The sequence below is a fragment of the Tinamus guttatus genome, unplaced genomic scaffold (assembly GCF_059628265.1).
Source record: "Tinamus guttatus ecotype Peru unplaced genomic scaffold, ASM5962826v1 Tinamus_guttatus_pri_ptg000563l, whole genome shotgun sequence".
Taxonomy (NCBI): domain Eukaryota; kingdom Metazoa; phylum Chordata; class Aves; order Tinamiformes; family Tinamidae; genus Tinamus; species Tinamus guttatus.
Window position 1 is genome coordinate 861,417 of NW_028289097.1, and position 27,234 is coordinate 888,650.

Genomic DNA, 27,234 nt, shown 5'->3' on the forward strand with positions numbered 1-27,234 from the left:
TGCAAACACAAACTCGCTATTCTAACACAAACTCATTTCCTTGGCACTGTTGCCACACGTTTCCAAGCAGATGTTGCAGCACATCCATCCCCAGGTAGCAAGTTCTCCTAAGCCTGACAGATGTTGTGCCATGGACCCCTGCACATGGAGCACTTGTCCTTTAGTACCACCCGGGGACATCGGGAAGCTGTAGGGCAGGGACAGCTGAAGGCAGCTGCCTGGTCTAACTGGGATTTTGTGCTGCTGGCAGAGGCATAACTTCAACGCAATGTGGTTAAATAAACGCCTTGGTGGGCAGGGAAGAGAAACTTGACTTTCACTGGCTCAGGAAATACTTTATTCTTTATATTTTCATTAAAAAATACACATAGGAAATGAAACCACAAAACACTTGTGTGTGATAGGAACAAACGCAGAAGTTCAGAGCGTTGGCTGAAAGTGCATACGTCATGCCACCACGTCCCTGCTCCCCTGTCCCCCAAGCAAAGGAGCCAGCAGAAGGCTCAGAGAGAGCGCGACGCGGAGCGCGGGCGCCGAGGGACCCGGCCGGCGGCGGGACACGGCCCGCGCTCCCAAAACGCGGGCAGCAGGCGGGCCGAGGAGGGAGCGCCGAGCGAGGCAGCACGCAGGGGGCGCGGGGAAGGCGAAGGACAGCTCGTGCACCAGGATGTGCAGTTAAGAGGCAGGGAAATAAAAAGCAAAAGACAATCCTGGATGTCACTTCGGAAAGGCCCCGGCCGCAGAAAAAATCCTGGATCAAAGGAAAATCAACACAACGGTTGGGACTGCAAGGCTGATGTGAGTGAACTGGAGGGAGATGTGTCCCGGGAAGAACTCCAGCCACTCCCCAACAAGCTGTAGTCTGAGCATCAGTCGCGTTGCCGCGTTCAGGGCCTCAAGCTCTGTGAGGTGCCCTCCCCACGGCAGCGGGAGCAAAGGCACCGCTGAGCCACAGCGCACTGCTCTGCCTGAACATGCAGCACCTTCCTCATGGGTCAGTCAAGCTTTTCAAGGAAAAATGTGATGTGTTAAACCTTGCTGTGCCTCTTGACCCCAGTAAAATGCTGCATGCTTGTTCCATGCCAGGGGATCTTTCCCGCCGCCACCTCAGGGTTTTGGGTCTCAGTAGTTGACAGCATTAATCTGTGACTCCTTTCGTGTGCAGACTCGTGGGGAGCTTGTGGACGCAGCTACAGTGCAGGACCCCCTTATCACAAGCTCGCTCCATTTGGCTCTGCACTGACGTGCCCTTGAGGAGCATGTTTAAAACATTCAGTATGTACAAGATGATTTGAAGCTGGAGCGTAAGAGCAGCTGGATTCTCCTCTCACGCATCCACACGGCTGAGAGCAACTGGAGGACCCACGCGGCCCTGCAGCCTCCCACAAGAGCAGCCGGGTGCTGCATGTGCTGCACACAGCCCTGGAAGCGTTCACCAGTCTGGCCCAGGCCAGGGCTAGGAGATTTGCTGCTCTGATGATACAGTTAGCCACAGGAAGAGCACAGAATGCAGCTTCTCCTGATCCACCTCACTCCTTTACAGCTTCTCTCAGAGCCCCTGATTTCAAATGACTGCCGAGATACCACATTTATGCACATGCTCTAGTTAAAGCAGCACAGAAAGCTGCTATGCTGATGCGTACTTTCACAGCATCCACAACTCTCAAGAACAGTCACTGCAAATCGCTTGGGACTCTTCCTCCAGCAGGGCTTCTTCAGGGTGTTCCTGTTTGCAAGTGCCCTCCAGATCACTTCTCCCGCAGGACGCAGACCCCAGCGTCGCAGCGCTGCATTCCCAGGGAGGTCACTACTTCCCAGTTGTCAATAATGGGATCGTAGCACTCGATGCTGCTCAGCAGTGAGTTGCCGTCGTATCTGCAAGGATGGAAAATTACACACGACTGATACTGCTGAAGGAAGAGGCTGGGGTGTTCACAGCCCTTCCTGGAAGCTGCACAGTCAGAGACAGCAGGAGTAGCCTGTAATAAAACAACTACAATAGGCTCCACAACAGGCTCCCTTTTGCTGTTTGTGGCCACTCTCCTGCTTGTGTTGGCCCTGGACCAGTGCATCATGCTCCCTATTTGGGCACAGTGACTCCACAGGCTATCCTGAATTACACAGCTAAACGCATGAAGAGGCCACCTGGAACAGGACAGTGGCTCCTGTCCCCTGAACCCCCTGGCTCTTCTCCAGCCCCCGCTACGCGGCGAGCACGTCCCTGCCCAGCCTCTCACCCAGCGATGGCGTAGAGCCGGCCCCGCAGCACGGTGGCCCCCACGTAGCAGCGCGGGGTTGTCATGCTCGTTACAGTTGTCCAGGAATCAGTGCGAATATTATAGGCTTCCACGGAGGAGAGATGTGCAGTCCCGTCAAAGCCACCGACCACATAAATATGGTCGTTCAGCAGAGCCACTCCAGCACCTAGAGAGGGAGGAAGGAGCAGTTGCACCCATGAGTGGCACTGGCATCACCATGCCCAGGGCTCACTGTCATGAGGCCAAACTAGACAAGTTCCTGCTTCTTTCCCAGAACACAGAGGACATTTTCTTACACATAAATCTCCCACAAAAGAGGTGTCCTAAAGTAGTTAGCATGCTGTTGTTCTCTACTCCAGCATGAGTACCCATACCCATGAGTACTCCAGCATGATAACCCATATCTCTACCACAATCTCCAAAGGAGGAGACTAATTCCGCAGGTAGGGTGTAAGTCACAACATGAGATGTTCACCTTGGCTGAAAGACACAGCAGCCCCCCGGACACAACAGAGCAAGCCTAGCTCAGGCTGCTGGGAGCTGGATTTCTCTGGTGCTTCCAGCCCCTGGCATCACCCACCTCCTGGCCATAGAGAGGGGAACGACGCTGCTGCACGTGAAGCTGGAGGAAGGATTGCTCTGAGGCTGCCTCTAAGGGAGGCAGGGAAAGGAAAACTGGTGTCTGGCACCTTCACTGCACCCGGAGGCACGAGGGGTTGAAGCATCTGTCTGAACAGCTGTTCTCAAATCCTTAGTAAGAGCAATAAATTACACAGTTGGCCCAACTTTGGCTTTATTGATAACTTAAAAAAAATCAGCCTCAGCCAGCTGCTGTTATTAAGCAGGAGCTCCCTTCAGTGCCAAGAATGCAGAAAGATAACAAGGCACTTAGTGGTTTCAGATGCTGTTGCCAACAGCCTCTACTGTTTAAGCTGTATCTCAAGAGCAGGGTAATCCCTGTCAGGGTGTTATCGTCAACATGTAACCACAGCACTGATATGAACACCCCTGAGGAAGCAAGCCAGCTGCTCTGCAGCTCTGGGGACTGATCTGTATCTTCTAGAAACAAGGTATAAGAGATTTCCTGTTTCACTGTTTTCAGCCTCATTTTCCCTGTCTATCCTCCTTGCTGAGAGTACTAAGGCAGCTAGGAATGGTCAGATTGCTCTGATGGGGTCTCTGAAGCTTCCTTGATAAACAGGGAGACATCAGCTGAGATGAGAGACAGACCAAGGTGTGATCAGGGAAGCCAGGGCTAGCAGTGCAATATGGCCAAGGTTTCTGCAGGGTGGCCCATCTCTGGAATCTGTTCTAAGAGGTGAGGAGACACAAGCAGGAAACAATTTCTATGAATAAAGGCAAGATTACTTCTAGTCTTGGCTCTCCTTGGAACTCCAAGACCTACAAGAAGGCAGCTTTAGAAAGAGTGTCAAAACCTTAGGGCAAAGAAAGTCCTACAGGGCCCAAGGTCTGGATGGACTGACACTGATACTAGGATGAGTGTTGTAAGTGTAACTGGTGTTAGTACCACACAGAGGTGGCATAAAGAGCTGGGCCAAAAAAAGGAAGTCAGGACAGAACAGACAGCTGTTCCTGGGTGAATCCCTGTTCAAATCCAAGTACTCAAGCTCACAGCATGGAGGAAGGAACCTGGCTGAGCTGGTGCCAGGATCAAGAGCCTCACAATGTTCCTGCTTCCTTCCGACACTGGGGGAGTCTGCGTTTTGGGCTGAGGCTCTGCTACCAAGAGGCCTCCAAGTCTTCTGGGAAGCTGACAAGAAACTGGGAAATCCTTTTCATGAAGGCTTTGCCCTTGAACTTGTCACTTTTGGTCTTGCCAGAAACCATCTTTTCTGGTGCAGCCAATAGACCCCTTGGGAACAGGCATTTGCATCCTTAAACTCTCTGGTGATCCATGGACTCATTGCTCATGCTCATTGCTTTTGATGTAGGAGAACCCACAGATTTATCATGTGTTTATATGTGGAGTCTTCCTGGGTGTGGGAAGTGACCAGCTTCTAAATCAAATTCCTTCCTGGCATATGGAAAATACTTTCTAACCCACACTTAACAGGAATGGCTCTGCCACAGGAGAAAATATTTAAAGCCTTGCAATTCACTGCAGGCACAAAAAACCTTAACTGTTTCTAGCCTGGAAAACAGTTTAAACTGAGCAACTAGCTTTTGGTCCCTCAACAAGAAGACTTCCAGAGGGAACAAACTGAAGCAATGTTGCCTCGGCTGATTGTGAAGGACAATTATTGGAAGAAATATAAAGCAACTTAAAAGAGGTTTTGAAAGAGTGCCTGCAAGGACAGCAGAGCTCCTGGGAGCCCAGCAGCTACACCAGCCCTACAGAAACTCTTTAGAGAAACAAAAACCAGCCAGGACAGAAGCTTACTCCCCAAATCAGGATTTAAACTACATTTTTTCTTCTCCTAGATACAACCGTTAAACTGAGCAGCAAAGACAAAGCTGGTGAATAATTCATGTTTGACTGCACGTTTCAAGTCATTAGCTCAACGGTGCTGCAGAGAAACCCTCGCGCATCAGCGCTGCGCTCTGCTCCAGGCTGCCCCTGCACTGATGCAGAGGGAGCGCAGCAGAAGGAGGGTCTGGCCAAGCAGCTGCCTTGCACCTTGTGGGTCCTGTGCAGCCCTGACTTAATGCAGCCTCTTCCAACCCTAAACCAATCACTGTGGCCCGTAGCTCGTCTCTCTCTAGCTTTTCTCCAAGCCACGCACTGTTCCTAGCCACAAAAGTCACACAAAACTTCCTTTCCCTCCTTGCAGGCCCTCCATTCCTCTTTCCATGCGTACAGGTATCAGGCAGGTGAAGATCAATCCTGCTCTTGCAGAGCTGAGTCAGCACGTCCTGAAATGCCCCCTCCCAAAGCCACGAGCTGCCTCTCGGTGCAGCCATCAGCATCCTCCAGGGCAGCAGGAGGAGCAGCAGCGACTGCCCGCTCGGCGCAGCGCGGCACGTTCTGACCTCCAGCCACAGAGGGCTCTTACCTGAGCGCTTGGTGGCCATCGGAGTGACATTTGTCCAGTGCCCAGTGTGGGGGTCGTACCTCTCTACAGAATTCAGTATGTTCAGCCCGTCGTAGCCACCTGAGACAACACAGGAGCAAACTGTGGGTCTGACTTCTGGAAAACCCTTCCTATGTAGGAAGCAGCAAGATGCTGGGCTCCTCCTCTACACAGCGTAGCCCTGCAATTAGCACAGCAACCCACAAGCGACTTGGATCTCTACAACTTGCAATGCCAGACCCTGAGCCAGCTCTGAGCCAGGCCTCTGTGAACCAAAACCTCCCTCTGAGCCCCTGGTACCTCCTGTAACTTCCAGGCTAGGTACCAGCTCAGTTTGTGCTGCTTGGCTCCAGTGCGCTCCTCCAGCTGGCACCAGGAGGCTGCACAGAGCACAAGCTGAAAGCACCAAACTCAGAGAGCTGTTTCACAAGAAACCGCCTTGTGCTGCTTCAGCAAAGGGGCCGTGTGCTGGCACGTGCCTGGGGGGACTGCATGGGGAAGGAGAATTTGGGGAAAATGAGTGAAACCCACAAACCAGCGGCTGATATCCAAGACTCCCCAGGAATAGGACTGCAACCAAGGTGCGTGGAAAACGGTGCCTTCCCCATTTTTTCTGGGGCCTGGGAGGAGTATCTATAGAACAAACTTACTAAAGGTTTTAGGGTGATTTGCCATCTACCACTCTCACTGCATTCACAGCTGGCACCCTTGTCCTACAGCTATCTGCTGCCTTCCTACCTGCTGCACTACCCAGCCCCTGCAACGCGAGTTGTTTCGTGGCCCTCCTCATCCTCCTCACTTCAGCGGTTCCTCAAACGCAGGCTGACTCATCCCAGTTTGCTCCTAACAGCATTTAGTGCAGCTACACAGCAGCTCCAGGCCAAGCCACTGCGATGGTGACTGATGGTTGTGGATAGAGCTGTGTAACACTTAGCGTGCTGAAGTTTGCAACAGCACCTTCTAGCCCGGAAATGGCATGACTTGTGCTCCCTGAATTCTTGGAGAAACCACAAAATTGCAGGATGCCTGGAGGTGCTGAGGATACCCACCGAGGCAGTAGATGACTCCGTTGGCCACGACCAGGCCTGCTCCTTCCCGCGCGGTCTGCATGTCCCCCAGCATGCTCCACTGGTCGATGTTCGGGTCGTAGCGCTCCATGCTGGTGTGACGCCGGCTCCCATCAAACCCGCCCGACACGTAGATCATGTCTGCAAGGTGGCACAGGGTTAGCCCCAGCCAGGCCGTCACCAAACGCACACACATTCCGTGGAGCAACGAGGCCCTCCCGGATGCAGCAAACCCACAACAGGGATTGCAAAACACAAGAGAAACCAGGGATCTTGGCACGTTCAGAGGTAAAAGTTAACCCAGCTTCCTCACCCAAGCTTGCTGCATGAGACCCAACAAACTGAAACATAAAACCCATCTGGCCCTAAAACCTGCTTTTTGGGGATGCTTACCACATATTAAACACATGGGTAGCAAAACAAGAGATGATCCAAAGACCATGCCTGGATCAAGACCAGTTCTTTATCCTGGACATCATAACCCACAAAACTGTCAAGTATCATCTTCAAAGCAATTGCATTTTTACAGAACTTTCATTAAAATAGATACATTAACGATCTAACATTTCATGAATAATATTTAAATGGTATCACTTATTAAGAAGATACTCTAATATATTCATTAGTATAAAATTATGCTATATAGTATAGAATTACTCTAGTTAGAGTACACGATTAGAGTAACTACTGTGCTAATGGCTAGCAACCTTCCTTTCATTTTCACACCCTTTTATCATTGCCTGTTAATATCTATTTTTATTCTGTTCTTACACTGCGCATTCTTCACGTGCACATTTCCTTTTCTTGCCATTCCCTCTTGGCCTTTGTTTTGCCAGGGTAAGCAAGATAAAATCTTCTGCTTTGCTTTGTAAAGCAGTTTCCTGTTTCCAAGTTTGTCCTGGGAATCCTTCTCTGTGCACAGGCTGCAGTTTTTCCCTGTCTCTCCAGGGCTGGATGAATCCAGCTGCACTCGGCAGCCTGTACTCAGTAACACATTGCACAGTCACCACCCCAAGAGCTTTCCCACTCCATAATCCCTAAGGGCTCCCTTCCCTCGATCACAGATGCTGTAAGAAGGAAGCAGACACAGAGCCCGTGTCAGGATTGATGGGCAGGAAGTTTTCCATTTCTACATGCAAATGATGGAAGTCAAGAACTGCAGACTCAACTCTCTCCTCGGAGCGACCCCACTCCATGGATCCCGGCCTTGGGCACTTCAGGATGACAACAACCTGTATTGCCTTGTCAGTGTAGCGAGCAGGACGTACCTCCGAGGGTGGTGGCTCCAGCCAGGCCTCGCCGCACGTTCATGGGAGCCACAGAGTACCAGATACCATCCTCATCTGAGGTGTAATCCAAGCACTCCACAGAGCTGAGGCGAGAGCGCCCGTCGTAGCCCCCGATCACATAGATGCGGTCGTGCAAGGACACAGTGGCAACGTAGCGCCTCTTACGGGTGATGCTCTAAGACAACCAAATGAAAAAACGTGTCAAGAAGAAGAAATAACATTGATGCACTGAAAACAGTCACTTAATCCATCCGCTTTTGCTGTTCTGCTGGAAAATGGCCCATTGCTACAGAAGCAAATGGCACTATGGATTTATAGGCTATGGCCCTGGATGAAATGTTTAGCTTTGTCTGCCTTCCTCAGCCTATAGTCTGGCCTGGCCTGTCCCTTTTCTCAAGCCCAGGTCTCCTGGCGCTACCATATTTTGCATTAAATGTCACTTGTTTTACGTCGTGACTGAATCTTTCAGATCAAATCTCCTTCTCTGGAGACCTTCCAAACCCGCTTGGACGCAGTCCTGTGCCACGTGCTCTAGGTGACCCTGCGTGTGTAGGGGGTTGGACTGGATGACCCCTAGACGTCCCTCCCAACCTTAAGGATTCTGTGATTCTACGATACGTCTTGAAAAAATGTGGAGATTTGGAAGACCTGATGGAAGTTTCTGGGCAGAGAGGGGCTGCAGTCTGTGGGGATGGTCGTGTCCCCGGGTTTGGCCCCTGCTGTCCTAACAGAACCCGTTAAAAATAGTTCTTCTACTGGTGTTTTTTGATGCTGCAACTGTGATGTTTTCCCATTCAGCTGGGAGATCCCAGCTGAATGATCCCCAACTATGGAATTGTTCAACTCTCTCCTGCCAGTATCACCTTTTCATTGTCATCTCTTGGGTTTCTAAGTGCTAAGTTTCTGAAGTTTTTCACCTCCAAAAGAGAACAGGATTTGGGGAAAGCAGGGAATATATTTTTTATGAGATTACTGGTAATAAAGAAGAGGCAGTTCTCTTCCTTTTCACACAAATATAGGCAATTTTAAACGTGAGTAGAAATAGCCCTCAACACTTTTGCTTCTCTCTTCCCTACTCTCTCCTGTGATGCTCAGAAGTAATGAAACCAGACAGGTCGTACAGCCTGCCCAAAGCAGGACTGACTGCACGACTCCCGATGACATCTCAACCACCAGCACTGAGCTTCAGAGCTTCACACCCCTCTTAAGATGAACACCAAATAAGATGTGGGTCTCAGTAGGCTCTGGCTCTCTGCACGCTCCTCTAACCAATAACAACAACAGGGCTCAATTAGTAAGTCTTCAAACCTGAATAAATTTCAGCATTCACTTTGTAAACCTTGGCAATCCTAATAAATGTAGGTCAGAAATTCTAAGTAGATGACAAAAGATTGTGTCTAGGGAGAGATGTTATATGGTTGATGCCTTCTTAGCATCAGTCAATCAGTGTTGGATTGCACCATGCCTGTATATCCTAATGGTGGTCAAAAATAGTCCCTTACTGGCAAGAAGCTCCACTCCTGAGTCTTCGGGTCATATTTCTCCACAACATCAATAGGTGACTGCTGGCTGCCAAAGCCTCCGATCACGAGCAGGACTTCATTCGCTCCTAGAGCAAAGAGGGAGAGCAAAGTCAAGTCAACCTCTTCACAACCAAAGGGGGACCTCAGCGGAATCATCCGAGAAAATGGAGTCTTCCTTGGTGTGTGAGGCTACATCTAGATCCTTGCTCTTAATTGCTGCTTTGAGTATTGGCATCTAACCCAGGTATCAGTCACCTCGGCTCCCTATCATCCATAGGAAGCAAGAGAGTGCACGAGAAAGACTCTTCCAGGGACATGCAGGAAAACAGCTAATTCACATGTTCGGAATTGTCTGCTGGAATAGTCAGTCTCTAGTAATTTTAGAAGGTCTCTTAGAAATCCAGTTGGCCTAACCAGGCACTAAAGTTGACTGGTTTATGCCTTCTTTAGTCTTTTTCTCCACAAAATCTTGCCAAACTTTCAAAGGTACCACCCTCCTCCAGCTGAAGGAGGATGGCTGCTCCTCTGCATCCCTTTCCTGAAGCAGGGGCTTCTCTCCTCATTTATAACTGGCATCCAGACCAGATGGTGCTTTTCCTTGTTCTCCATTTCATTGAGGATGGAAACACCCCAATCCCTGACTTTCTTATGTTATAACCAGGGAGACCACTATCCTATGTTGCCACCATGATAAAAACGGACAATTTTACAATGTTCCAACAAAGCCAAGAAGTCATAAACACTGATACTGAAGGCAAAATGGAGAGCGGAGGGAAAGATATTTCCCAGAACCATTAAAAAACAAACAAAAAACTCTCACCTTTTCATATATAAAAAAATGAGAGGTATAAAGGCTCTCATATTTTTATTTTCTCCTTTGCATGTCATTGTTTGAATAATATACTAAAAACCTTAAGAAAAAATCTCTCATGTTTGTGTGTCTGTACCACAGAAACTGTTGAAGAATTCATAAAAATATTTCTGCAGGAATTGTTTAAGACTGAAGTGTTTTATTTCAAAGCTGCTTTCTTTCTCCTTTCTTTTCTTTGAGACACTCTTCTTTTCTCCCTGATGGTTGAATCAGACCTATGACCTGCAATGTTTTAGCTCCCTGATTAATGATTGTCTCGAAGGTAGGCTTTTATCACAGTTCTAAAAACAGACAAGAAACCCCAGGATTCCCTGGACATTTTCTATAAAAACAAACTTTAGTAATGTTTAGAACTGTCCAAATTTTCATTGCAGAAGGATTGCACATCAAATAAAGATTTAACAAGACTTGGTCTGCCGCAAAGCAAAAACCTGCCATCTCAAATGAAGTAAAATAATATAAAAAAAATGGATTGCAAATGACGCAGAAGAGAGATCCAATGATTTGTGATTTGGAAAGCCTGCTGTTCAACAAGGCATCTAAAAACACAACCTTTTCATTTTGTCCGAGAGAACATTAATAGGCGAGTTGATCTCTGTTTATAAGTAACACATGATAAGAGCAATCCTGATAGCACAAGGATATTAAACCAATGGAAAAACATAGGGCTGAATCCCTAAGATCAAACTGAAATTTAAACTAAAAATGGGGTGTACAACTTTTACCTGTGTGAACAATTAAGCAATATATTAAATAGTTATGTGATGTGTCTATCAGCAGAAGTGTTTTAATTAAGAACAAAATGAAATGTCAGTGAAATTGAGGCAGGATGTTGCCAGAGGTGGCAGGTGGAAGGGAGTATGCTGGAGATTAAACCACATCATAGTGACATTCCCATAGGGCGAAAATATGTAATAAATGTGTAGAACAAACCTAATTTGTCCTCTACCTTTAGTGTTTAAACTGTTTTCTGTCTCCCAAAACAATATTAATAACAGGAAAAGGGCTTGGAGGGATTCTCGGAGCCCCTTTCTAAAACACAGGCAGCAGCACAGAACATCTTGACAGACCTGCTTGTAGGAAGAAGTGTCAGTGCTGGCTCCGAGGCAGTGCCCCGTGAGCGCACCCAGGAAAAGCCATGACAGAGACTGTCCAAACAGAGTAAGTGTGAAGATATGAGCAGGAGTGTCAGGTGAGGAAGGGCCACTAAAACACTCTGTCTTCTGCTGCTGGTCATTCCTGCTGTTTCACTTATTCCATATGCTTCCAAACCTAGGCCAAATGGTTTCCCAACAGTCCTGCTTGGTAGGAGCTACTGAAATAGCAAAAAACTTTTCATTTCTGTGCTCCAGGACTAGGAAAAGAGCAACGTACTTCTGCAGGAAAGAGGTACCTCTCCATTTCTCTCTTTGTGCCTTCCTTCTTAGACTCCTTGTCAAAAGCTCATCGTCAGTCTAACATTGCTGCCTCACTTCCCAGCTCTTCTGATTTCTGACACTGAGGCCTTTTTAGGCAGGAAGAAACTCTTTCTGCACTTCTTGGAGAGCTGCATGTCGAGACGGACTCATCTGGAGGCACAGACAGCTTAGAAGGAAAATGGTGACGTTCCCTTGCTTTGCTCCCATGCCTTCCCTGTACCACTGGGACTGTGCACTGACACATCCCTGCTGTGAAGCACTTCAGTGCAATTACAGTGGTACTGTAATTGCAAACACAATTACAATCGTGTGTATAATACCACACCTGCCAAGGCCTCAGGCCTTCTGTGTCCTGTCCTTTGCTGCTCACCTAGACGGGCTCTTGTCCTTGGTCCCTGCATCTGACTCCGCAGCTCAGGCCGAAGATGAAATTTCTTAGCTTCATCTACAAGGTCTCTGCACTGTAGACTGCATCGAATAAAAGGCTGGGGAAAACAAACAAACAAACAAACAAAAAACCAAACATAACTCATGGGTACGTATGATGTAATTAAAAAACTCTAATAAGAACTGCCCTTAAGTTAGCTCCAGGCAGTTCAGACAGCGTTAAACTGATCTGTGTGCTGTCTGTGGCCAGCAGGCTCAGGGTGTAAACATTGCACATAAAAAAAGGCAAAGACAATTTAAGACGGGAATGCAGCTGGAAAGATGGCGCAAATTATGAAATGGCTGATTTATCACGTGATGTCTGGCACTGCAGGTGTCCTAATGAAAAACAATATATTACAAAACTAAGGAAAATCAACATTTGAGCCAGTAGAAGTATGTCTGAAAACTGGCAGTGAAACTATATTTAAAAACACTTTGGCTGGACCAGTCACACAGAATCAACTCTCCAACAGGCACCTTGCCATTGAAGAAGAAACAAGGAGGAGAACGGATACTAAGCAGCTTTGCTGGGTCTAGGAGTTTGATCTCTATACTGGCCACATATGTGAACTAGTTATTTTGGTGCCAACCACTTTTGCATTGGCTTAAATTTCAGTTTAAGCTGGACTATAACAACCTAACTCAATATATTTTACCCCTGGCACAGCTACCTGTGCATTAGCTGTCCTTATTAAGAGTAGCTCTACCACATTAAAATATTTTTGCTAAACCAGCCATTTCTGGATGTGGAGACGTCTCCCATTCCACATTCGGCACCTGCTAGGTGACAAAGGCTACAAATCATTGATCAGCTCTCACCATCGTCAAATGGAAACGCTGGCTTGAGCTTATGTGTGCCTGTGTCAAGTCTATTTCTGGGGCAGCCTCACTTTTTGTTGGAATTATGTTTTCATTGCAAAAGCCTAATAATCTCTTCTCATTATCCACATGTTGCTTTGCCTCTGCAATACTCCAGCCACACAAAGAAAGACTCGATACAACTCCGAGTTGGGCGCTGGCTCTGGAGCTGAGGGGCTGCCGCTCGTTTCACTCAAGGCAGCTCCATCTGCACCCACAACAACTTCTGCTGTGGCCCTCCCGTGACAGAGGGAACTTCTCAGAAACCCAAGAAATGACAACGAAAAGGTGATACTGGCAGGAGAGAGTTGAACAATTCCATAGTTGGGGATCATTCAGCTGGGCTCTCCCAGCTGAATGGGAAAACATCACAGTTGCAGCATCAAAAAACACCAGTAGAAGAACTATTTTTAACGGGTTCTGTTAGGACAGCAGGGGCCAAACCTGGGGAGACGACCACCCCCACAGACTGCAGCCCCTCTCTGCCCTGTGCCGCGGGCTGCGGGTACCTCGGTGTCGATGACGTCGGTGATGTAGCGCGGGGTGAGCAGCGGCATGCGCACGTACTGCAGCAGCTCCGGCAGCGACGCTTCCCGGTCCTTCTTGGAGTGCTTCACCCAGTTTATAACAGCCTCAAAAACAGGCTCTTCGGAATCCACCTGGAGAGAGCAGGCACACGCGCATCAGACTACAGGATATTTCAGCAACGGGCCGTGAAGCAGACAACTTCCGCGCTGTGGACACTGCTTAACAGAGAGCAAACAGAGAGTGATAATTCAAATCTATATTTACATGATCTATGAAATTTCTGTGTTTTCTTTTTCCTAACATTACTTTTTTTTGTTTGTTTTTGTTTCCTTACAGCTGAGATCACCAAGTGACAGTACAGGTGCCCGAAAAGTGACCTTCACAGGACACAGCAAAGCAAGAGGTCGAGAGCCACAACATGTTGGGAGGGAGCTCACAAAAGGCAGCATCTCCCAGGGCAGCTCTTTGCATTCCTAGCGAAGCAGGAGTTACCTCACTGCACAGAGGAAAGCAGCAGCTCAAAGCCCACCAGAGACACGTTGCCTTTTCAGGGAGCTGGGACCCACTTAACCTCCTGCAGCCCCTAGCTCATGCAATGAGCTTTTTAAACCTTGGACATACTGCCTACATGTGAGGTCTTTTACTTGAACTTGTATTTTAGAAACCATAAACTATTGGATTTTGGCTGCGAAGAACCTCAGGGTTTGGATACAACTGCCCTGCCGCCAGCTTATTTCTCTGTGTACTCAGGACCAGGGTATGAAAGCAGCAGGCAGTCGTGTGCTTGACACGACACTCGCATTCCTTGAGTTGCTCAGTAACATCTACAAGTCTACGAACAGAAGAATCTTGGGAGTATTCTCAATCTAGGCATTGATACAACCTGTCTCCATAACCTCTGGAACCTCCTTTAAGGAAAGAAGGAGCCAAGAGAACAGGAGTTCTGCAGAGACTATTGATTGTGACGGTCCTGTCTGCGTGGATTCCTTGCATGTTATAATCTGAAACTGTTCAGACTCATAGAACATTTCTGGCTAAAAACTTAGGAGACAGTATGTAGAAAATTAATATCAAAATAATTTGATACTGTGCAAAAAGTCCATGTTAGGACAATGGACTAACTGCCTCTAATTTCTAACTGGCTTTTAAGTGCTTTGCACAGTAGCAGGACATTCCACGTTTTACCTGAATTTCATCACACTTGATGAGCTTTTCAACCTCTTCTTGATTTAACAAAATAAACTCTTCATGCTGAACAACCTCTGGAAAATGTTTCTGGCTGAAGACCTCTGCAGCTTGCATTAGATCAACGCAGTTGTGTGTCTCAGCGAAATCCCGAATGCCCAAACAATTCGACGGATCCAACTGGCTTTCCAGGAACTCACAGCAAGCTTGTTTCACACCTGCGGGTAATTGGAGGGGTGAATGAGCACCGCGTGCTTGGAATCAAACCACTACCTTGAAAGGGCTTTAGAAAAGGAAGTCCTAAGAAATAGCGAAAAGAAACTCGAATAGCAAGCTCAAAAAATATCAGAGAAACACACCTGGGCAAACGTTTCTTCAGAGAGACGTGAAAACACAAAGCAGTAGACCACAAGTGTGGGCACTTGGGTATTTTATTTACATGCAATAATCTAGTACTAGGAAATGATTCAAATATGAGCCTTACTCATGGATTATAAATCAAAAATATATGCACTAACGGATGTGGCTATCAGATTTCTAGGTTTTCTGCAATGTCTTTCTGATAGTTGCCTGAGATTTGTGGATTCTGATAGCTTTGCAGATTCACAGAATGGGTGAGGTGGGAAAGGGCCTTTGGAGATCATCTAGCCCCAACTCCCCGCACAGGTAGGACCACTGGCTTCACAGGTGTGACATCGATGACAACGACATCGACCCGGCTGCTACGATCCAGACAGACTATGATGGCAAGGTCAAGCAATTTCAAGGACTTGCTTATTATTAGCAGTCAAATTGGCTGTGATGTTTATGTGCTAAACAACCCACAGTTCTTCCTGATAATACTCGGGCAGAAAAACAGTAGCTCAAAGCATGGAACAACAACCTGTTTTATTATCTCTTTTTTCCCTCTGCCACTGAAACCAGAACTCATAAGACAGCCCAAGGAGTTTGACGTAAACTAGATAATTCCAGGCCCTTGTGTCTTGAAACTAATGTAGCACTTATAAATATCATGCCTCCCATATCTTCTTTACTGAAGGTCAGACAACCCAAATCTCTGAACAGCAGCAATTGTGCAAATTGTGGTGATATTTGACAATTACCTTTCAGCTGAAGCAGGCATGCTGCTGGAAGCAGCTCTTGGACGTTTTCTACTGTTACATGCACAGTTTCTGTATACACAAAGTCTAGCAGGATTTCCATGGTGGAAGCTGTCAGTCCCTGGATATCTACATAGGGTTTATCTTTCTCTGAAAGCTGTAAATCAGAAGGAAAACAAAGGTTTACTTTTCAGAAATCTCATCAAAAAGCCAACAACACTCAACAGTTCCTTTAAATGTGATCTGTCAGAGAAGCTTCAACAGTGATTTTGTATTTTTATTCCTGTGTTCACTGAAAGAATAAAGGGAGTGAATTTCTTCACAAAATTCACATACAGAGGGAGTAAAACAGCTTTTTATTATTAGGGAGGACAGTCAAACTCCATTGTAAAAGGAACAACTTGAGATTTGAGATAGCAGAAATCGTGTGCACCATTTGCGGATGACATCTAAGCTCTCTCCCTTACAACTATTCCTGGCTTTACTAGACAGGATGCTTCAACAGGGTTATTCCCTAGGCTCAATGTGCATCGTTTGCTGCAGCTTACAGAGTCCCTACATTGACCACTCCACATTAAAACCAAATTAAATCAAAAAAATCGTCCCTAACTGTTCAATTCCTGGTCCATTCTGCAACCATAAAAAGAATGACTAAATAAATACAGGCCAGAAACTTCAGAATTAAACACAAATCTAACTTGAACAAAGTTCTTTTAGCAAAGTCCAAAGTTCTTCCTGAAGCAGAGCCCATGATCAATTCTCAGCTCCTGAGTTATATTAATGTGTCCAAAGGCAGAAACCCCAGTGCAAAACTAGGATGCAAAACAGGAAAACAAACAACACACAAAAAACCCAAACAAGCATTTGCTGAAACTGCTCTTTGGAGCAGAGGCAGAGAAGTATCAAGAGCCAAGGGTTCAACAGGTGAGAATTGGCTTCTCTCCTCAAAAACAGAAAATGAAAAGTCAGTTTGAAGTAAGATTGAGAACTTCTGATTTGAATAGTTACTTTTAGAAGCGAGCAAAGGAAAGAAGAGAGGTGCATGGATTAGGAATGCAGCTTCCTCTGGCGATAACCTCAGATGATAGTCTCAGTGCTACCTGTGCAAAAACAGGAATGACATCCAAGGGACACAGGGCACGACCCAAGGATCAGTTCTGAATACAGCCTCGTGTAGCTCAATCTGACAAAAAACACGTTGCCACAAAAACACCCGCTGTAGTCCCCAGATTTGCAGGAGATGACTGATGAACTCCAAAAGAACCCTTGTAGACACCGCTGGCCCACTATGCGATGGGACATTTTGAGGTCGCTGAAGTTATAGGCAAAGCTGAAACACTCCAGACCCACGAGAGTTTGGATGGCAACCAAAGGGTCTCCCATCGCACCCACCGAAATACTTGTCACTACCACGTATAGGAAGCAGGTGCACTTTGAGGCTTCCCAAGCTGTCGTTTCCCAGAAAAGGGCATTTCTCCGCACTCACATCGGAATTGCGCGCACCACTTGGCAGGTTTGTTATTTTGGGGTTTCCGTATGGAAAAGCAACACTGGAAGAAATACAAACTAAGCAAAAAAGTAAAACTCTTCAAGCAGCAGCAGTTTGGAAGTTATGTGAAGCGATCATGCCCATTGTGCACTGAATGCCCTTCTTTTCCTAGAAAAAAGATGCATCTAGGAAATGAGGTCACTACAGTGATCAAAATGAGAGCAAAAGGGAGCAAGAAGGGCTGGTCTCAGTGTAGATCCAAAGCACATCAATCGCTGTTATCCTGAGCTTTTGTTAGCAGCCACAAAGACCATTCTGTAAGACGTAAAATGACCTGTAGACAAAAAGCCCAGGAAGTGAAAGGAACTGACAGGAACACAGGAGCAAACAGAAAGAGTCTGTTCAGCTGCTGAGTACCTTGAAGTCATTGCTAAATAAAGACCTGCAGCCTTCAGGGGCTGAATTTGCTTCTGTTTTTTATTAAAGAAAAAATATCCATATGCAGAGAAGGAGCAACAACCTATTAAATTCCCAAAATTCATAAGGACATGGATTAAAAGAAAAATACGCGGGTATGTGGTTGGTCCACCTGTTTGCTTTGCACCTAGAGAAATGAAGACACCTGTTCACACCCAAAATAAACATGTCTGAAGTCTAGATCTAAAGACTTGGGTCATTACAGGCTAAGACAAAGAAGAAAATGATTCTGTCTCAAGAGGACTACCAGGTTGGCAGGCAGGATTTTGGAACTTTGGGCTGCTTAGTCATTATTCTCCCTGCCAACAAGGAAGTTGCTATGACAAGAAAAGCATCTTATGTAAGAAGACACCGCGAAGACTGAGTCAAACTTGTAAGAGACAAGGCCAGGTTCGCATCTCCTATTTAACAAGTCCCACCTTTAGCTTAAATATCACCGTTCAGTGCTTTGGCAAAACAGCATGAAGTTAATTTAAGTGAATGTAAGATGCAGTGTGAGAGCGCAGACTCTCCCCAGTGACACGTGCAGGGCCCAGCACTCGTGCGTTGCGGTGTCACCCCCAACCACCCGTCCCTGACGCCGCTTCTCTCGGCCTGGGAACCGGCCCGGCCACCCCTGCTGCTCCTGCTGGGGTGAACCCCAGGCCATGGCATCGGTTGAGGATCATCCATCCCAGCCTTAACACTGCTGCCTTAATTCACCACCAGCAGCAGCTGCACAGCTCTGCTTGCACAGCCTCGTGCTGGCACCTTTGGCGCGACAGATGGCTGGAAAAATCAGCCGAGGCACCGGAGGCCGCTGGTTTGTCAACGCTCATGTGCCCGGGCTGGGTGTTGGACACGCGGCGGCGCAGGACCACGGTCCCAAATGCAGCCTTTTACTCTCGCCGTGCCACCACCAGGGCAGAGGGACCCAGCACACAGTGGAGCAACCCCGCGCCACAACCGGGCCACCTAACGCCACGATGGAGCGGCCCAGCGCTACGGCAGGGCATCTCAGTGTCACACAGAGGCACCTAGCGCCGCGATGGAGCGAGCAGAGCCCCAGCGAAGTGACCTGCTCTGATGACAGAGTGACCCAGCACTACAGGGAAGCGACCTGCCCCCACCCAGCACCATCCAGGCTACCTAACGCCCCGACCAGGCAACCCAGTGCCAACCAATGCCATGATCAGGCAAACCAACACCCCAGCGCCACAACCAGGCAACCTGGCACCACGCTGGAGCGAGCCAATGCCACGACGAAGAGACCCGCCACCACAACAGAGCGACCCGGCACCCCGATGCAGCCACCCAGCATCGGCAGGGCCATCTAATGCCACCACCTGGCAACCCAGGGCCACAACAGAGTGACCTGCTACCACAGCCGGGTGAACCAGCGCCATGACGGGGCCGCCCAACACCACGACCGGGCCAACTAATGCCGTGAGCAGGAAACCCGGCGACAAAACGGAGCGACCTGGCACCACAACCCGGTGACCCAGCAACACGACTGGGCCAGCTGTTGTCACGACCAGGCAACCCAGCACCTGACAGAGCAACCTGGCACCACGACCACGGGAGCCAGCACCATGACGGAAAAAGCTAGTGCCACAACCAGAGGACCTAATGTCATGAGCAGGCAACCCAGCACCCCGCCGGGCCGCCCCACCGCTGCGAGGGGGTGTCCTGCCCAACACCGCGGCGGGGTGTCACCAACAGGCGCCCCCACAGCACGACGCGGTGCCGAAGGGCAGCACGCGAGCCCGAGGCGCTGCCGGCCGCTGGGCGCACCGACCTCGCTGGTGAACATGGCGCAGAAGTAGTCGCTGCAGGCGGCCAGCACGATGCGATGCGCCGGGAAGTCCTTGTGCTCCACGCGCAGCGTCACGTCGCACAGCGTGTTGCTCTTGCGCAGCGCGTTCATGGCGTTCAGGATGGACTTGGCGTGCGAGTTGGTCATGATGTCCTTGGGGGGGGCCATGGCGCCCGGCACCTGCGGGCACAGCCAGCACGGCCACATGTCACGGCCGCGCGCGCCCGCCGCGCCGCCAGGGGGCGCCGCGCCGCCCGCGCCGCCGCCGCTCCTTCCCTTCCCCTCCCCTCGCCCCTTCCCCTCGCCCCGGGCCCTGCCCCCGTCGCCCCCGCCCCGGGCCCCACGGGGGCCGAACCGCCCCACCTGGCCTGGCCCGGCCCGGCCCGGCCCGGCCCGGTCCCGCTCACCGCCGCGGGGAGCGCTCCCGGCTCCGCTCACCGCGCCTCCCCCCCTCCCGCTCCCCGCCCGGCGCGCCCCGATGGCGTCACGGCCGCCGCGTCACCCCCGCCCCTTGGGTGCCTCTCGGTTGCCGGGCAACGGGGCCTCCCGCCCGTTGCCGAGGGAGCGGCCCCCCCAACTGTAAAATGGCTGCTGTGAAACGGGTCTAATTTAGCCCAGATTTAAAGTGGCGGGAGCGTGTCACGTGGCAGCACCTGCAAGCCCTGCTCTAGCTTTCCCCTACCTCAAACCTGCTCCTTAAAGACACAATTGAGAACAATTTCTCTAGAAAACCCACGGTTCTGAGTCCAAATCCGTGGCCTGAGGCCCTTTGACCCTCCCTGCAAGTGTGAGGATCATGGTGGCCAAAGCCACCTCCTCCTGCCTCTGCCTGTGGGTTTCACAGGCAGCTTTAATCCCTCGCTATGGGGTTAAGCTGGAAGACTGTGCCTGGCTGCTCACATCTCAGGAGGTCTCAGGCTTGTCGTGAACAACTGGCATCGGCCTGTAGTGCCAGGAAAGAAGGGATATACCTATAAAATGGAGGTGCCCAGGTGTTGCAGATCTACAAGAGCTTTGGCCTAGAGCAGGTAAAAATATCACAAGCTTGTTTTTGACTCTCATTTGAAACACTTCTCAGAGATCTATATTTTGAAGGCATAAAGTGCATCAGAATGTAATTTAATGTTTAAATTGATGTAATTTAAACATTAATCTGGCTATTTTCTATTTCTGGCTATTTCTGGACTCTCATATCTTTGGTCCCCACGCTGCATGCGTTTTTGCTGCTTATTCGGCACCCAGAACTGTTTTATTGCTGTGGGTGGGAGAATGGTGTGGGGACAGATGAGGAGGAAAGATTGGACTGAATCACGGGGGTCACATCTGAGAAAAGCCCCCCCAGACTTGGGTTCCTCCTCTAAGACACTGGTGAAGGCCGCAGCATGCAACGTGCCTAGAGATTTCAACCAGGCATTGCACAGGGATGCTCATCTGAGCACATGCAAGTCTGTTGTCAATTCCTGTGCTGCAATTTCTAGCAGAAGGAAAAAAAAAAAAAAAAAAGACAATTATTGAATTTGCTTGGTAAACTGTTGAAAGTGAGACAAGGTTTGAAGGAAAAGGTGATTTTTTTGTGTCACAGTACTGACATTCCTGGTAAAACAGGCCAACATTTGGGTGCTTGAGCTCTCCTCAAAGCCTGCAGCAGAAGCAGGCTTTGCCAGATTCTTCTGGAGCAGTGGTTTACCGGTTTGGGATGGGCACGTTTATTGTGGCTGTACTCATGGAAGAACCCAGACTCTTTGATCCTCCGCTTCTTAACATGGCAATTTACATTCTGGCTTTACTCTGGAGCAAGTCAACCAGATCCCCAGGGGAGAAACTCATGCTCATTGCCAGCAGAGTGGTAGGAAAGGGAACCAGGCTACACCTCATCGAGCAGCAGGGATGTAACTGCTGTGGCCTATGTCTACCTGTATTTCTCCCCAGATATCACAGAGTACCATATCTTCTCTTTTTGCTCTCAGTATTTCCATGGGCCACTAAAAACACCGCGGCACTCGGCTCTGTGTTGCAGGGAAGCAGTTCTGTCACGGTGTCTCGTGTCTGGAAGAGGCTGTGTGTCTGTGAAGAGCGCTGGGAATCGTCCAGCTGAATTCCCAGGACAACAGTAAGAGGTCACTTCCCTGGATGTGGACCAGACTGGGTACACCTGAGGGCAATGTAAGTATAAATAAATATTTATTTACTCACTTCCAGTGAGCTTCTGGTGGAATTTCATAAGCGTAGGGCGCTTACCTTAGCCCTAGATCAGGTAAAGAAGAGCCTCAGGCATAGACCATCATAACCATATGTGTTTTAGTCTCTGGAGTCAAAGAGAAGAGACCTGTTCTAGTCAGACCTAGGGTCTTTGTCAAGACTGGGATGGTTTCCATGGTCTGGATTTTTTAACAGCCATAGGGAATTACACTTACCCGTCATGGCTCTCTCTATGCTAGAGCTACCCCCTGCCTTCCTTTCCTAACACTTTTTTTTATGTGGGTAATTGGTAGTTGTCAGGGAATGTGCATTGGCCTGGTTCACTGAAAGACTGCTGCAGGTGACATGTCACCAGCTGGGGATTGTTGCAGTATGTAAACATGGAAAGATCCATAGGAAACACTGTTCCACTCCTGATGCACTGCGAGATGGTGTTATCTCACTGTCTGCAATACGAGCCCGTCCCCTAAAACTGTAGTCAGTGGTGGAAATAGTGTGATTACAACTGTCTGCTCTTCATGGGTTAAAACTCTGGCTGTGATCCAATGAGTATAGGTTTAACAGTGAAAATATTCTCAAATCCTATATTGTTTGGACAGTTTAAATCAAGCCTCGGATCTTCCAGCAAGTCACCATCACATAACCATTATGGAAACTGTCTCAGAGAATCTATGAAATGCCCACTGTAAAAAATACTCCACCTTCCTGCTGAAACCATTGTGAAAACTCACTGAAGAGGCCAAAATTACTGCCAAGGAGCTATGGAGAATAAGCCCTAATCCCCACAAAGGAACCATTGTAAATAAGACTGTAAAAAATGGAGGGGTTGTTGAATAAATCCCTTCAAAGTCCCCTAAGAGAATGCTGTGAAAAATCACACAAAAGATTTTGAATGTTGGTTTCTTTACATGTGGGATTTTTTGGTTGCTTTTTTATGGTCCTGTTAATGGGGTGTTTATGGCTGTGCTTCAACATTATAGATCGCTTCCGAAATGGCTTCTATGTGGTGGTATCTGAGGCAATTTTAGAATTATGAAGATGCACAGAGTAAATCCATGTGGTTGATCTCTAGGGCAGCTTCACCACTGCCTTGAGGACTTTTCACAATTATTTCCTAAGCAGTGCCCTATAGGCATTTTCTGAAAGCCCCTTTGATGGAGCCACTGAGACTTTTGATAAATTACTTATGGTGGGGTTTTAAATCCATATATTTTCAAAATTGCCTTTCTCTATGATTTCTGGTATGCTGGGTTCATAGTTCAAAAACTTTTTTTTTTTTTTTTTCATCCTTCTGGTGAGTCCCAGTATGGTTCATAGACTTTAGATGGTTTTTCAGATTATTCTTTCCTCTATTCCATAGATGAGACCTTTGAGGCGATTCAAGGGGCGAGGAAATGGTTTCAAAGTGAGGGAGTGTCTTCAGGAATATTGTCAGAAATGTCTTACAAGTTTAAGTTGAGAAGCTTTTAAAGAAAGTATCCGTTGACATTTTATGCTCATCTTCCAAGTGGCATGTGTGTCTGGGGCATCATAGAATGATTTAGGTGTTTGATGAATTCGATTTGCCAGGTACTTTCAGAATTGTCAACGGTTCCCCAGTGCTTCTCTGGGACAGGCTCTTCTACAGACGTTGTAAATGTGATATAGCCATACGACATAAGGATGCGATATGTAGTAGTCATAAGGTTACATGGTGAGGTTTGTTGCTTGCAGAGGTGTCCACATGCCACGCGAGGGCAGAGTAGCTCCAAAACTGCTCTTGGGGTTCTACAAGGAAGGAATTTCTCTAGCATTACTTCTGTGAAAAATATACAAACTCTGTGTCCGTGTGTGTACGTGCGTGTTTGTGCATGTTTGTTTATGATGAAAGAATATCAGTATTTCTTCAGCAATACCCATTCACAAAAGCAGCTAATATTCTGTTTATTTATTTATTTATTATAGATGTTCAAACGGGGCAAAATCCCAGTATTTTTAAGTTGTTGGACATGAAGGTCCAGACTCCCAAATATTTTGCTCTTGCAATCCAATATTAACCCACAGGGTTGGCTTACATTGCTATAACCTCTGAATCCCTTATCGTTATATCATAGAATCATAGGGTAATTCAGGTTGGAAGCAACCTCAAGTCCAACCTTCTAGAGTCCAACTAGAGACTGGTCTCTAGTCCAACCTTCTGCCCCAAGGGTCAGCTGCAGCCTGAATCTGAAACATGAAGGAAATGTCATTTTTGCAGGCTATGGTGTCTACTAGTGCTGGCTACAGAAGCGCGTCCCTTCCCCTGTAGAGCAGAGCGTGCTGTCAAAGGCCAGTGTCCCTGGCCTGTTCCACAGGGTGGAGTTCCCAGGCATCCGCACTATGATCCATACGCCATGAGGGAGCATGTTCCTCCTTTGCTAGAACAGCACCAAGCAGAACATACTGCGTGGGGCGAGTATTTCTTGGGGGTGAAGTCTCCCACTTGGCTACTGCTGGATCCCTAAAGCAGCGAAACCTGCGCTCAGGAATCACAGCTCTTGCACCTGTGCACAAGCGGGCACAGTCTGAGCATCCCTTCTGCACATCCCATCACAAAATGTATTGCAGCCGGGCAGCGGAAGGGGGGAGTGTCTCCCCATTGATGCCATGGCTCTAGGGCAATCCCCTAATGTCACTGACATGTCACTGATAGCACACAAAGAGACACAGCTACCTTGGTGTGGTAATTTCCCTTTTTAGCTCTTTCCTGTCAGGAAACCATGGTCTCAGAGCCCTTCTGTGGTCATCTCTCCTTATGACATTTGTCTCCTTATGGCTCTGGTCTGTCAGCCATTCCTGTGCTTCTCGTCTCCTCTCCTAGCACTGACTCCTCAAGGTAGTGGTAGGATTTCTTCAGGGGCAGATTAGGAATGCTGAATGCCCAGCTGCCTGCATAGTACAGCTTCTCTGATGCAAAATCTTTCTACTGTTTCTTGCTCATGTGGAAGACTAAGAAAAAAGAGCAGCCGTGCAGCATAACTGATGTCTGATTGTGGATTCTCCCACTCTGTGTATTGCTGTGCTTTGAAGACTGGGATTTTCAGAAGTTGCTGTGGTAGAAGGGGCTCTCCAGAAATCCCAGCCCCAGTGCACGGGTTCAGGAGGGGTTGGATGGCAGATGACTCAGTTGCAGCTGCACATTGTGTGATTTGTGTAAAGGCCATTTCTCCACTGCAACTATAGAGAGAGACAGCACTGTAAGTGATGAGATTAATTTCCTCCTTTTTTTTTTTTAATGAGCCTGTGTGCTTTCTTCCCTGCGTAGAGCATCTTTTTCATGTCCTCTGCTGGGTCTTGATTTTTTTGTTTGTTTCTTTCTTTTTTCTTCTAGACAATTTGATGGGAAGAAAAAAGAAAAAACAAAATAAACAGTCTTTCTCACAGTCCATTTGTGATGATAGCCATAAATGAATAAATGAGAAGTTGCTTAATATTGTCAAAGGAAGTATTTTTGCACATCGGCATTTTTGGCCTTTTAGATTTTGCATGGTAGAAATCGTGGTGCTCAATAAAAGAGCATGTTTGAGTTTGTGTGGAAAAAAGAAGTCTCTTCATGATTTGGATACCAATATGCCTATCTAGAGCATGCTTTGTTCCTTTCTTGGAGTTTTGATATTAAATGATGTTAGCAGTAGTTCAAAGTGCATAATATGCACATAATACACAGTGGAGAGCACTGCTGCGTCTCATCCTTTTCCCAGCGATTGCTTCACCATACAGGCAACAGCTAAGTTACAAATACGATAAGATTATTTCAACATGTTGAGCAAATGTCGTAATTGTTTCGCATAAATTCCAGGTGAGAGTTAGAAGATTCTCAAAGGAGACTTCCTGCCATAGACCTGCTTCCTTTTAGTGGTGTGCAGAGAAGGACCTGGAAGTCCTGGTGGACAAGTTGACTGTGAGCCAGTGACCAAGACCTGTGGCCAAGAAGGGCAGCTGGCCTTAGACTACATGGGGAAGAGCGTTGGCAGCAGGTCAAGGGAGGTTGATCCTCCCTCTCTTCTTAGCCCTGCTGAGGCCACACCAGTAATACTATGTCCAGCTCTGGGTTCTGCAGTACAAAAGAGACGTGGAGCTACTGAAAAGAGTCCAGCAAAGGGCTACTTAGGTAATTAAGGGACTGGAGTATCTTATACAAGAAAAGGCTGAGAAAGCTGGATCTGTTCAGCCTGGAGAAGAGGAGGCAGAGGGGGATCTTATCAATGTGTATGCATATCTGAAGGGATGGTGTCAAGAGGATGCAGCTCAGAGCCTTTCAGCAGATGATCCATGAGATCTCGACTCAATCTATATTGTGGGCACTGGAGATCCGAAGTTGTAAGGCTTTTCACACTGACAACCAAAACCAGAGCTCTTTCTGACTGTGTCTTCCTGTACCTACACCAGCCAGCATCCTCTTCTAGGATCTGTGACTGAAGGAAGAGGGCACACACTGAGCCATGCAAGCCTGTAGAAATGAGAGCACAAAGCTTCTCCTTCAATGAAAACAAAGTGAAAGATGACCTGGGGCTAAGAGATACAGGCAGGAACCCAGGCCTGGGAGTGCAGTTTCAGTATAGAGAAGCTTTGGGTGTAGATGGCAGGGGGCAGATCTCAGCAGGAAAGATAGCTTGTGAAACATTCATAGACAAAAAAAAATGAGATGAAATGCTTTTTGTTTGCTTTTAGGAGCTCAGACCAGCATCTATTCTGTTAATGAATAGCCTGGAAGTTCTCAGTCAGGTCTTGAACAGTAATAGATCATGGGGCAACTAAAGTATGGTTTTGTGTCAATGAAGAATAGAGAAGAGACATTAATCCTTTGGTACCTCGGGATTTAACCTGAAACCGCTGAAGTCAGCTGCCAAAGTGAGGCACGTTTCAGTCCAGAAGAAGAGCTTATGTTCTCCAGGATGTCTCTGCTTTTTCAAGCCTTCTTGGCTAGTCCCAGATATTGCCATCCCATGCAAAGCCTGGCTCTCATCGCCTGCATCCCTATGGCTGTGGTAGCACTGCTATCCCGTGTGTTCCAAATTGTGGCTCAGGCTTCCAGAAATCCCAACACTGATGGAAAAACAATGAGACTGAAAAAATATTACTGTGGGGTGCTTGCTCCACTGGCTTGGTTTCAGAGGAGTTGCACATCTTTAGCCATGAGAGGCTGGACAAGTGAAAAAAAAAATGACATTTGAGAGTGCCTACAAACTGCCTCTGCATTGTCCTCCTAGACAATGCTTCCGGATCCCTCAGGGCCACGCTCCTCAGTCAACCATGCTGTCTGTCCCCTTCCATGTGTCCTGACAGGGCCTTGCTGACGTGCAGGAGAAACCCCAAAGGTGCCCAGCCCTGACAATGGCGTCCAGAGCAGCTCCACGAGTCACCAGCCGCCCAGAGGGCCTCTGTGTGGAATACTCCACATCAGCCAAAACTTATCCCAGGAGGCGGTGTGGCCTGGTTCTCCTCCCCACAGCACAGCCAAACACCTCTGTGCCCTCACGCATCGCGCGCAGCGGGCAAGGCCTACAGCCACCATCAGCTCCTGGCAACCCCCTGCATTTCAGAGGGGGCCTGGGACCACCAACTGAGTGGAGATTTCCAGCACTGTCTGTCACAGTGACAGCCCTGCCATGGTGGCTTTCACACTGCTGCTCCTTTTGTCCAGCCAAGAGGTGCAACTCCCAGGCTGCTGTCTGAGGCTGTCTAGCAGCCAGGCCTC

The 27,234-nt window shown here is 48.1% G+C and overlaps 1 protein-coding gene across 2 annotated transcripts; it reads right to left on the reverse strand.

Annotated features, from left to right (window-relative positions):
- Nucleotides 1-1,504: 1,504 nt before the first annotated feature.
- On the reverse strand, nt 1,505-19,777 carry KLHL12 (kelch like family member 12). Of its 2 annotated transcripts, XM_088534428.1 has the most exons (12): nt 19,727-19,777; nt 19,302-19,499; nt 15,562-15,715; nt 14,459-14,676; nt 13,255-13,404; nt 11,829-11,943; nt 9,149-9,255; nt 7,626-7,821; nt 6,340-6,498; nt 5,273-5,371; nt 2,238-2,424; nt 1,505-1,875 (listed from the first exon to the last, which is right to left on the reverse strand). In XM_088534428.1, the coding sequence occupies exons 2-12, from the start codon at nt 19,485-19,487 to the stop codon at nt 1,749-1,751; spliced, it is 1,698 nt and encodes a 565-aa protein (XP_088390554.1). In that variant the 5' UTR covers nt 19,488-19,499; nt 19,727-19,777; the 3' UTR covers nt 1,505-1,748. The 2 variants fall into 2 exon arrangements, with proteins under 2 accessions (XP_088390554.1, XP_088390553.1); XM_088534427.1 differs by lacking the exon at nt 19,727-19,777 and having other exon boundaries at nt 19,302-19,529.
- Between the last annotated feature and the right edge of the window lie 7,457 nt (nt 19,778-27,234).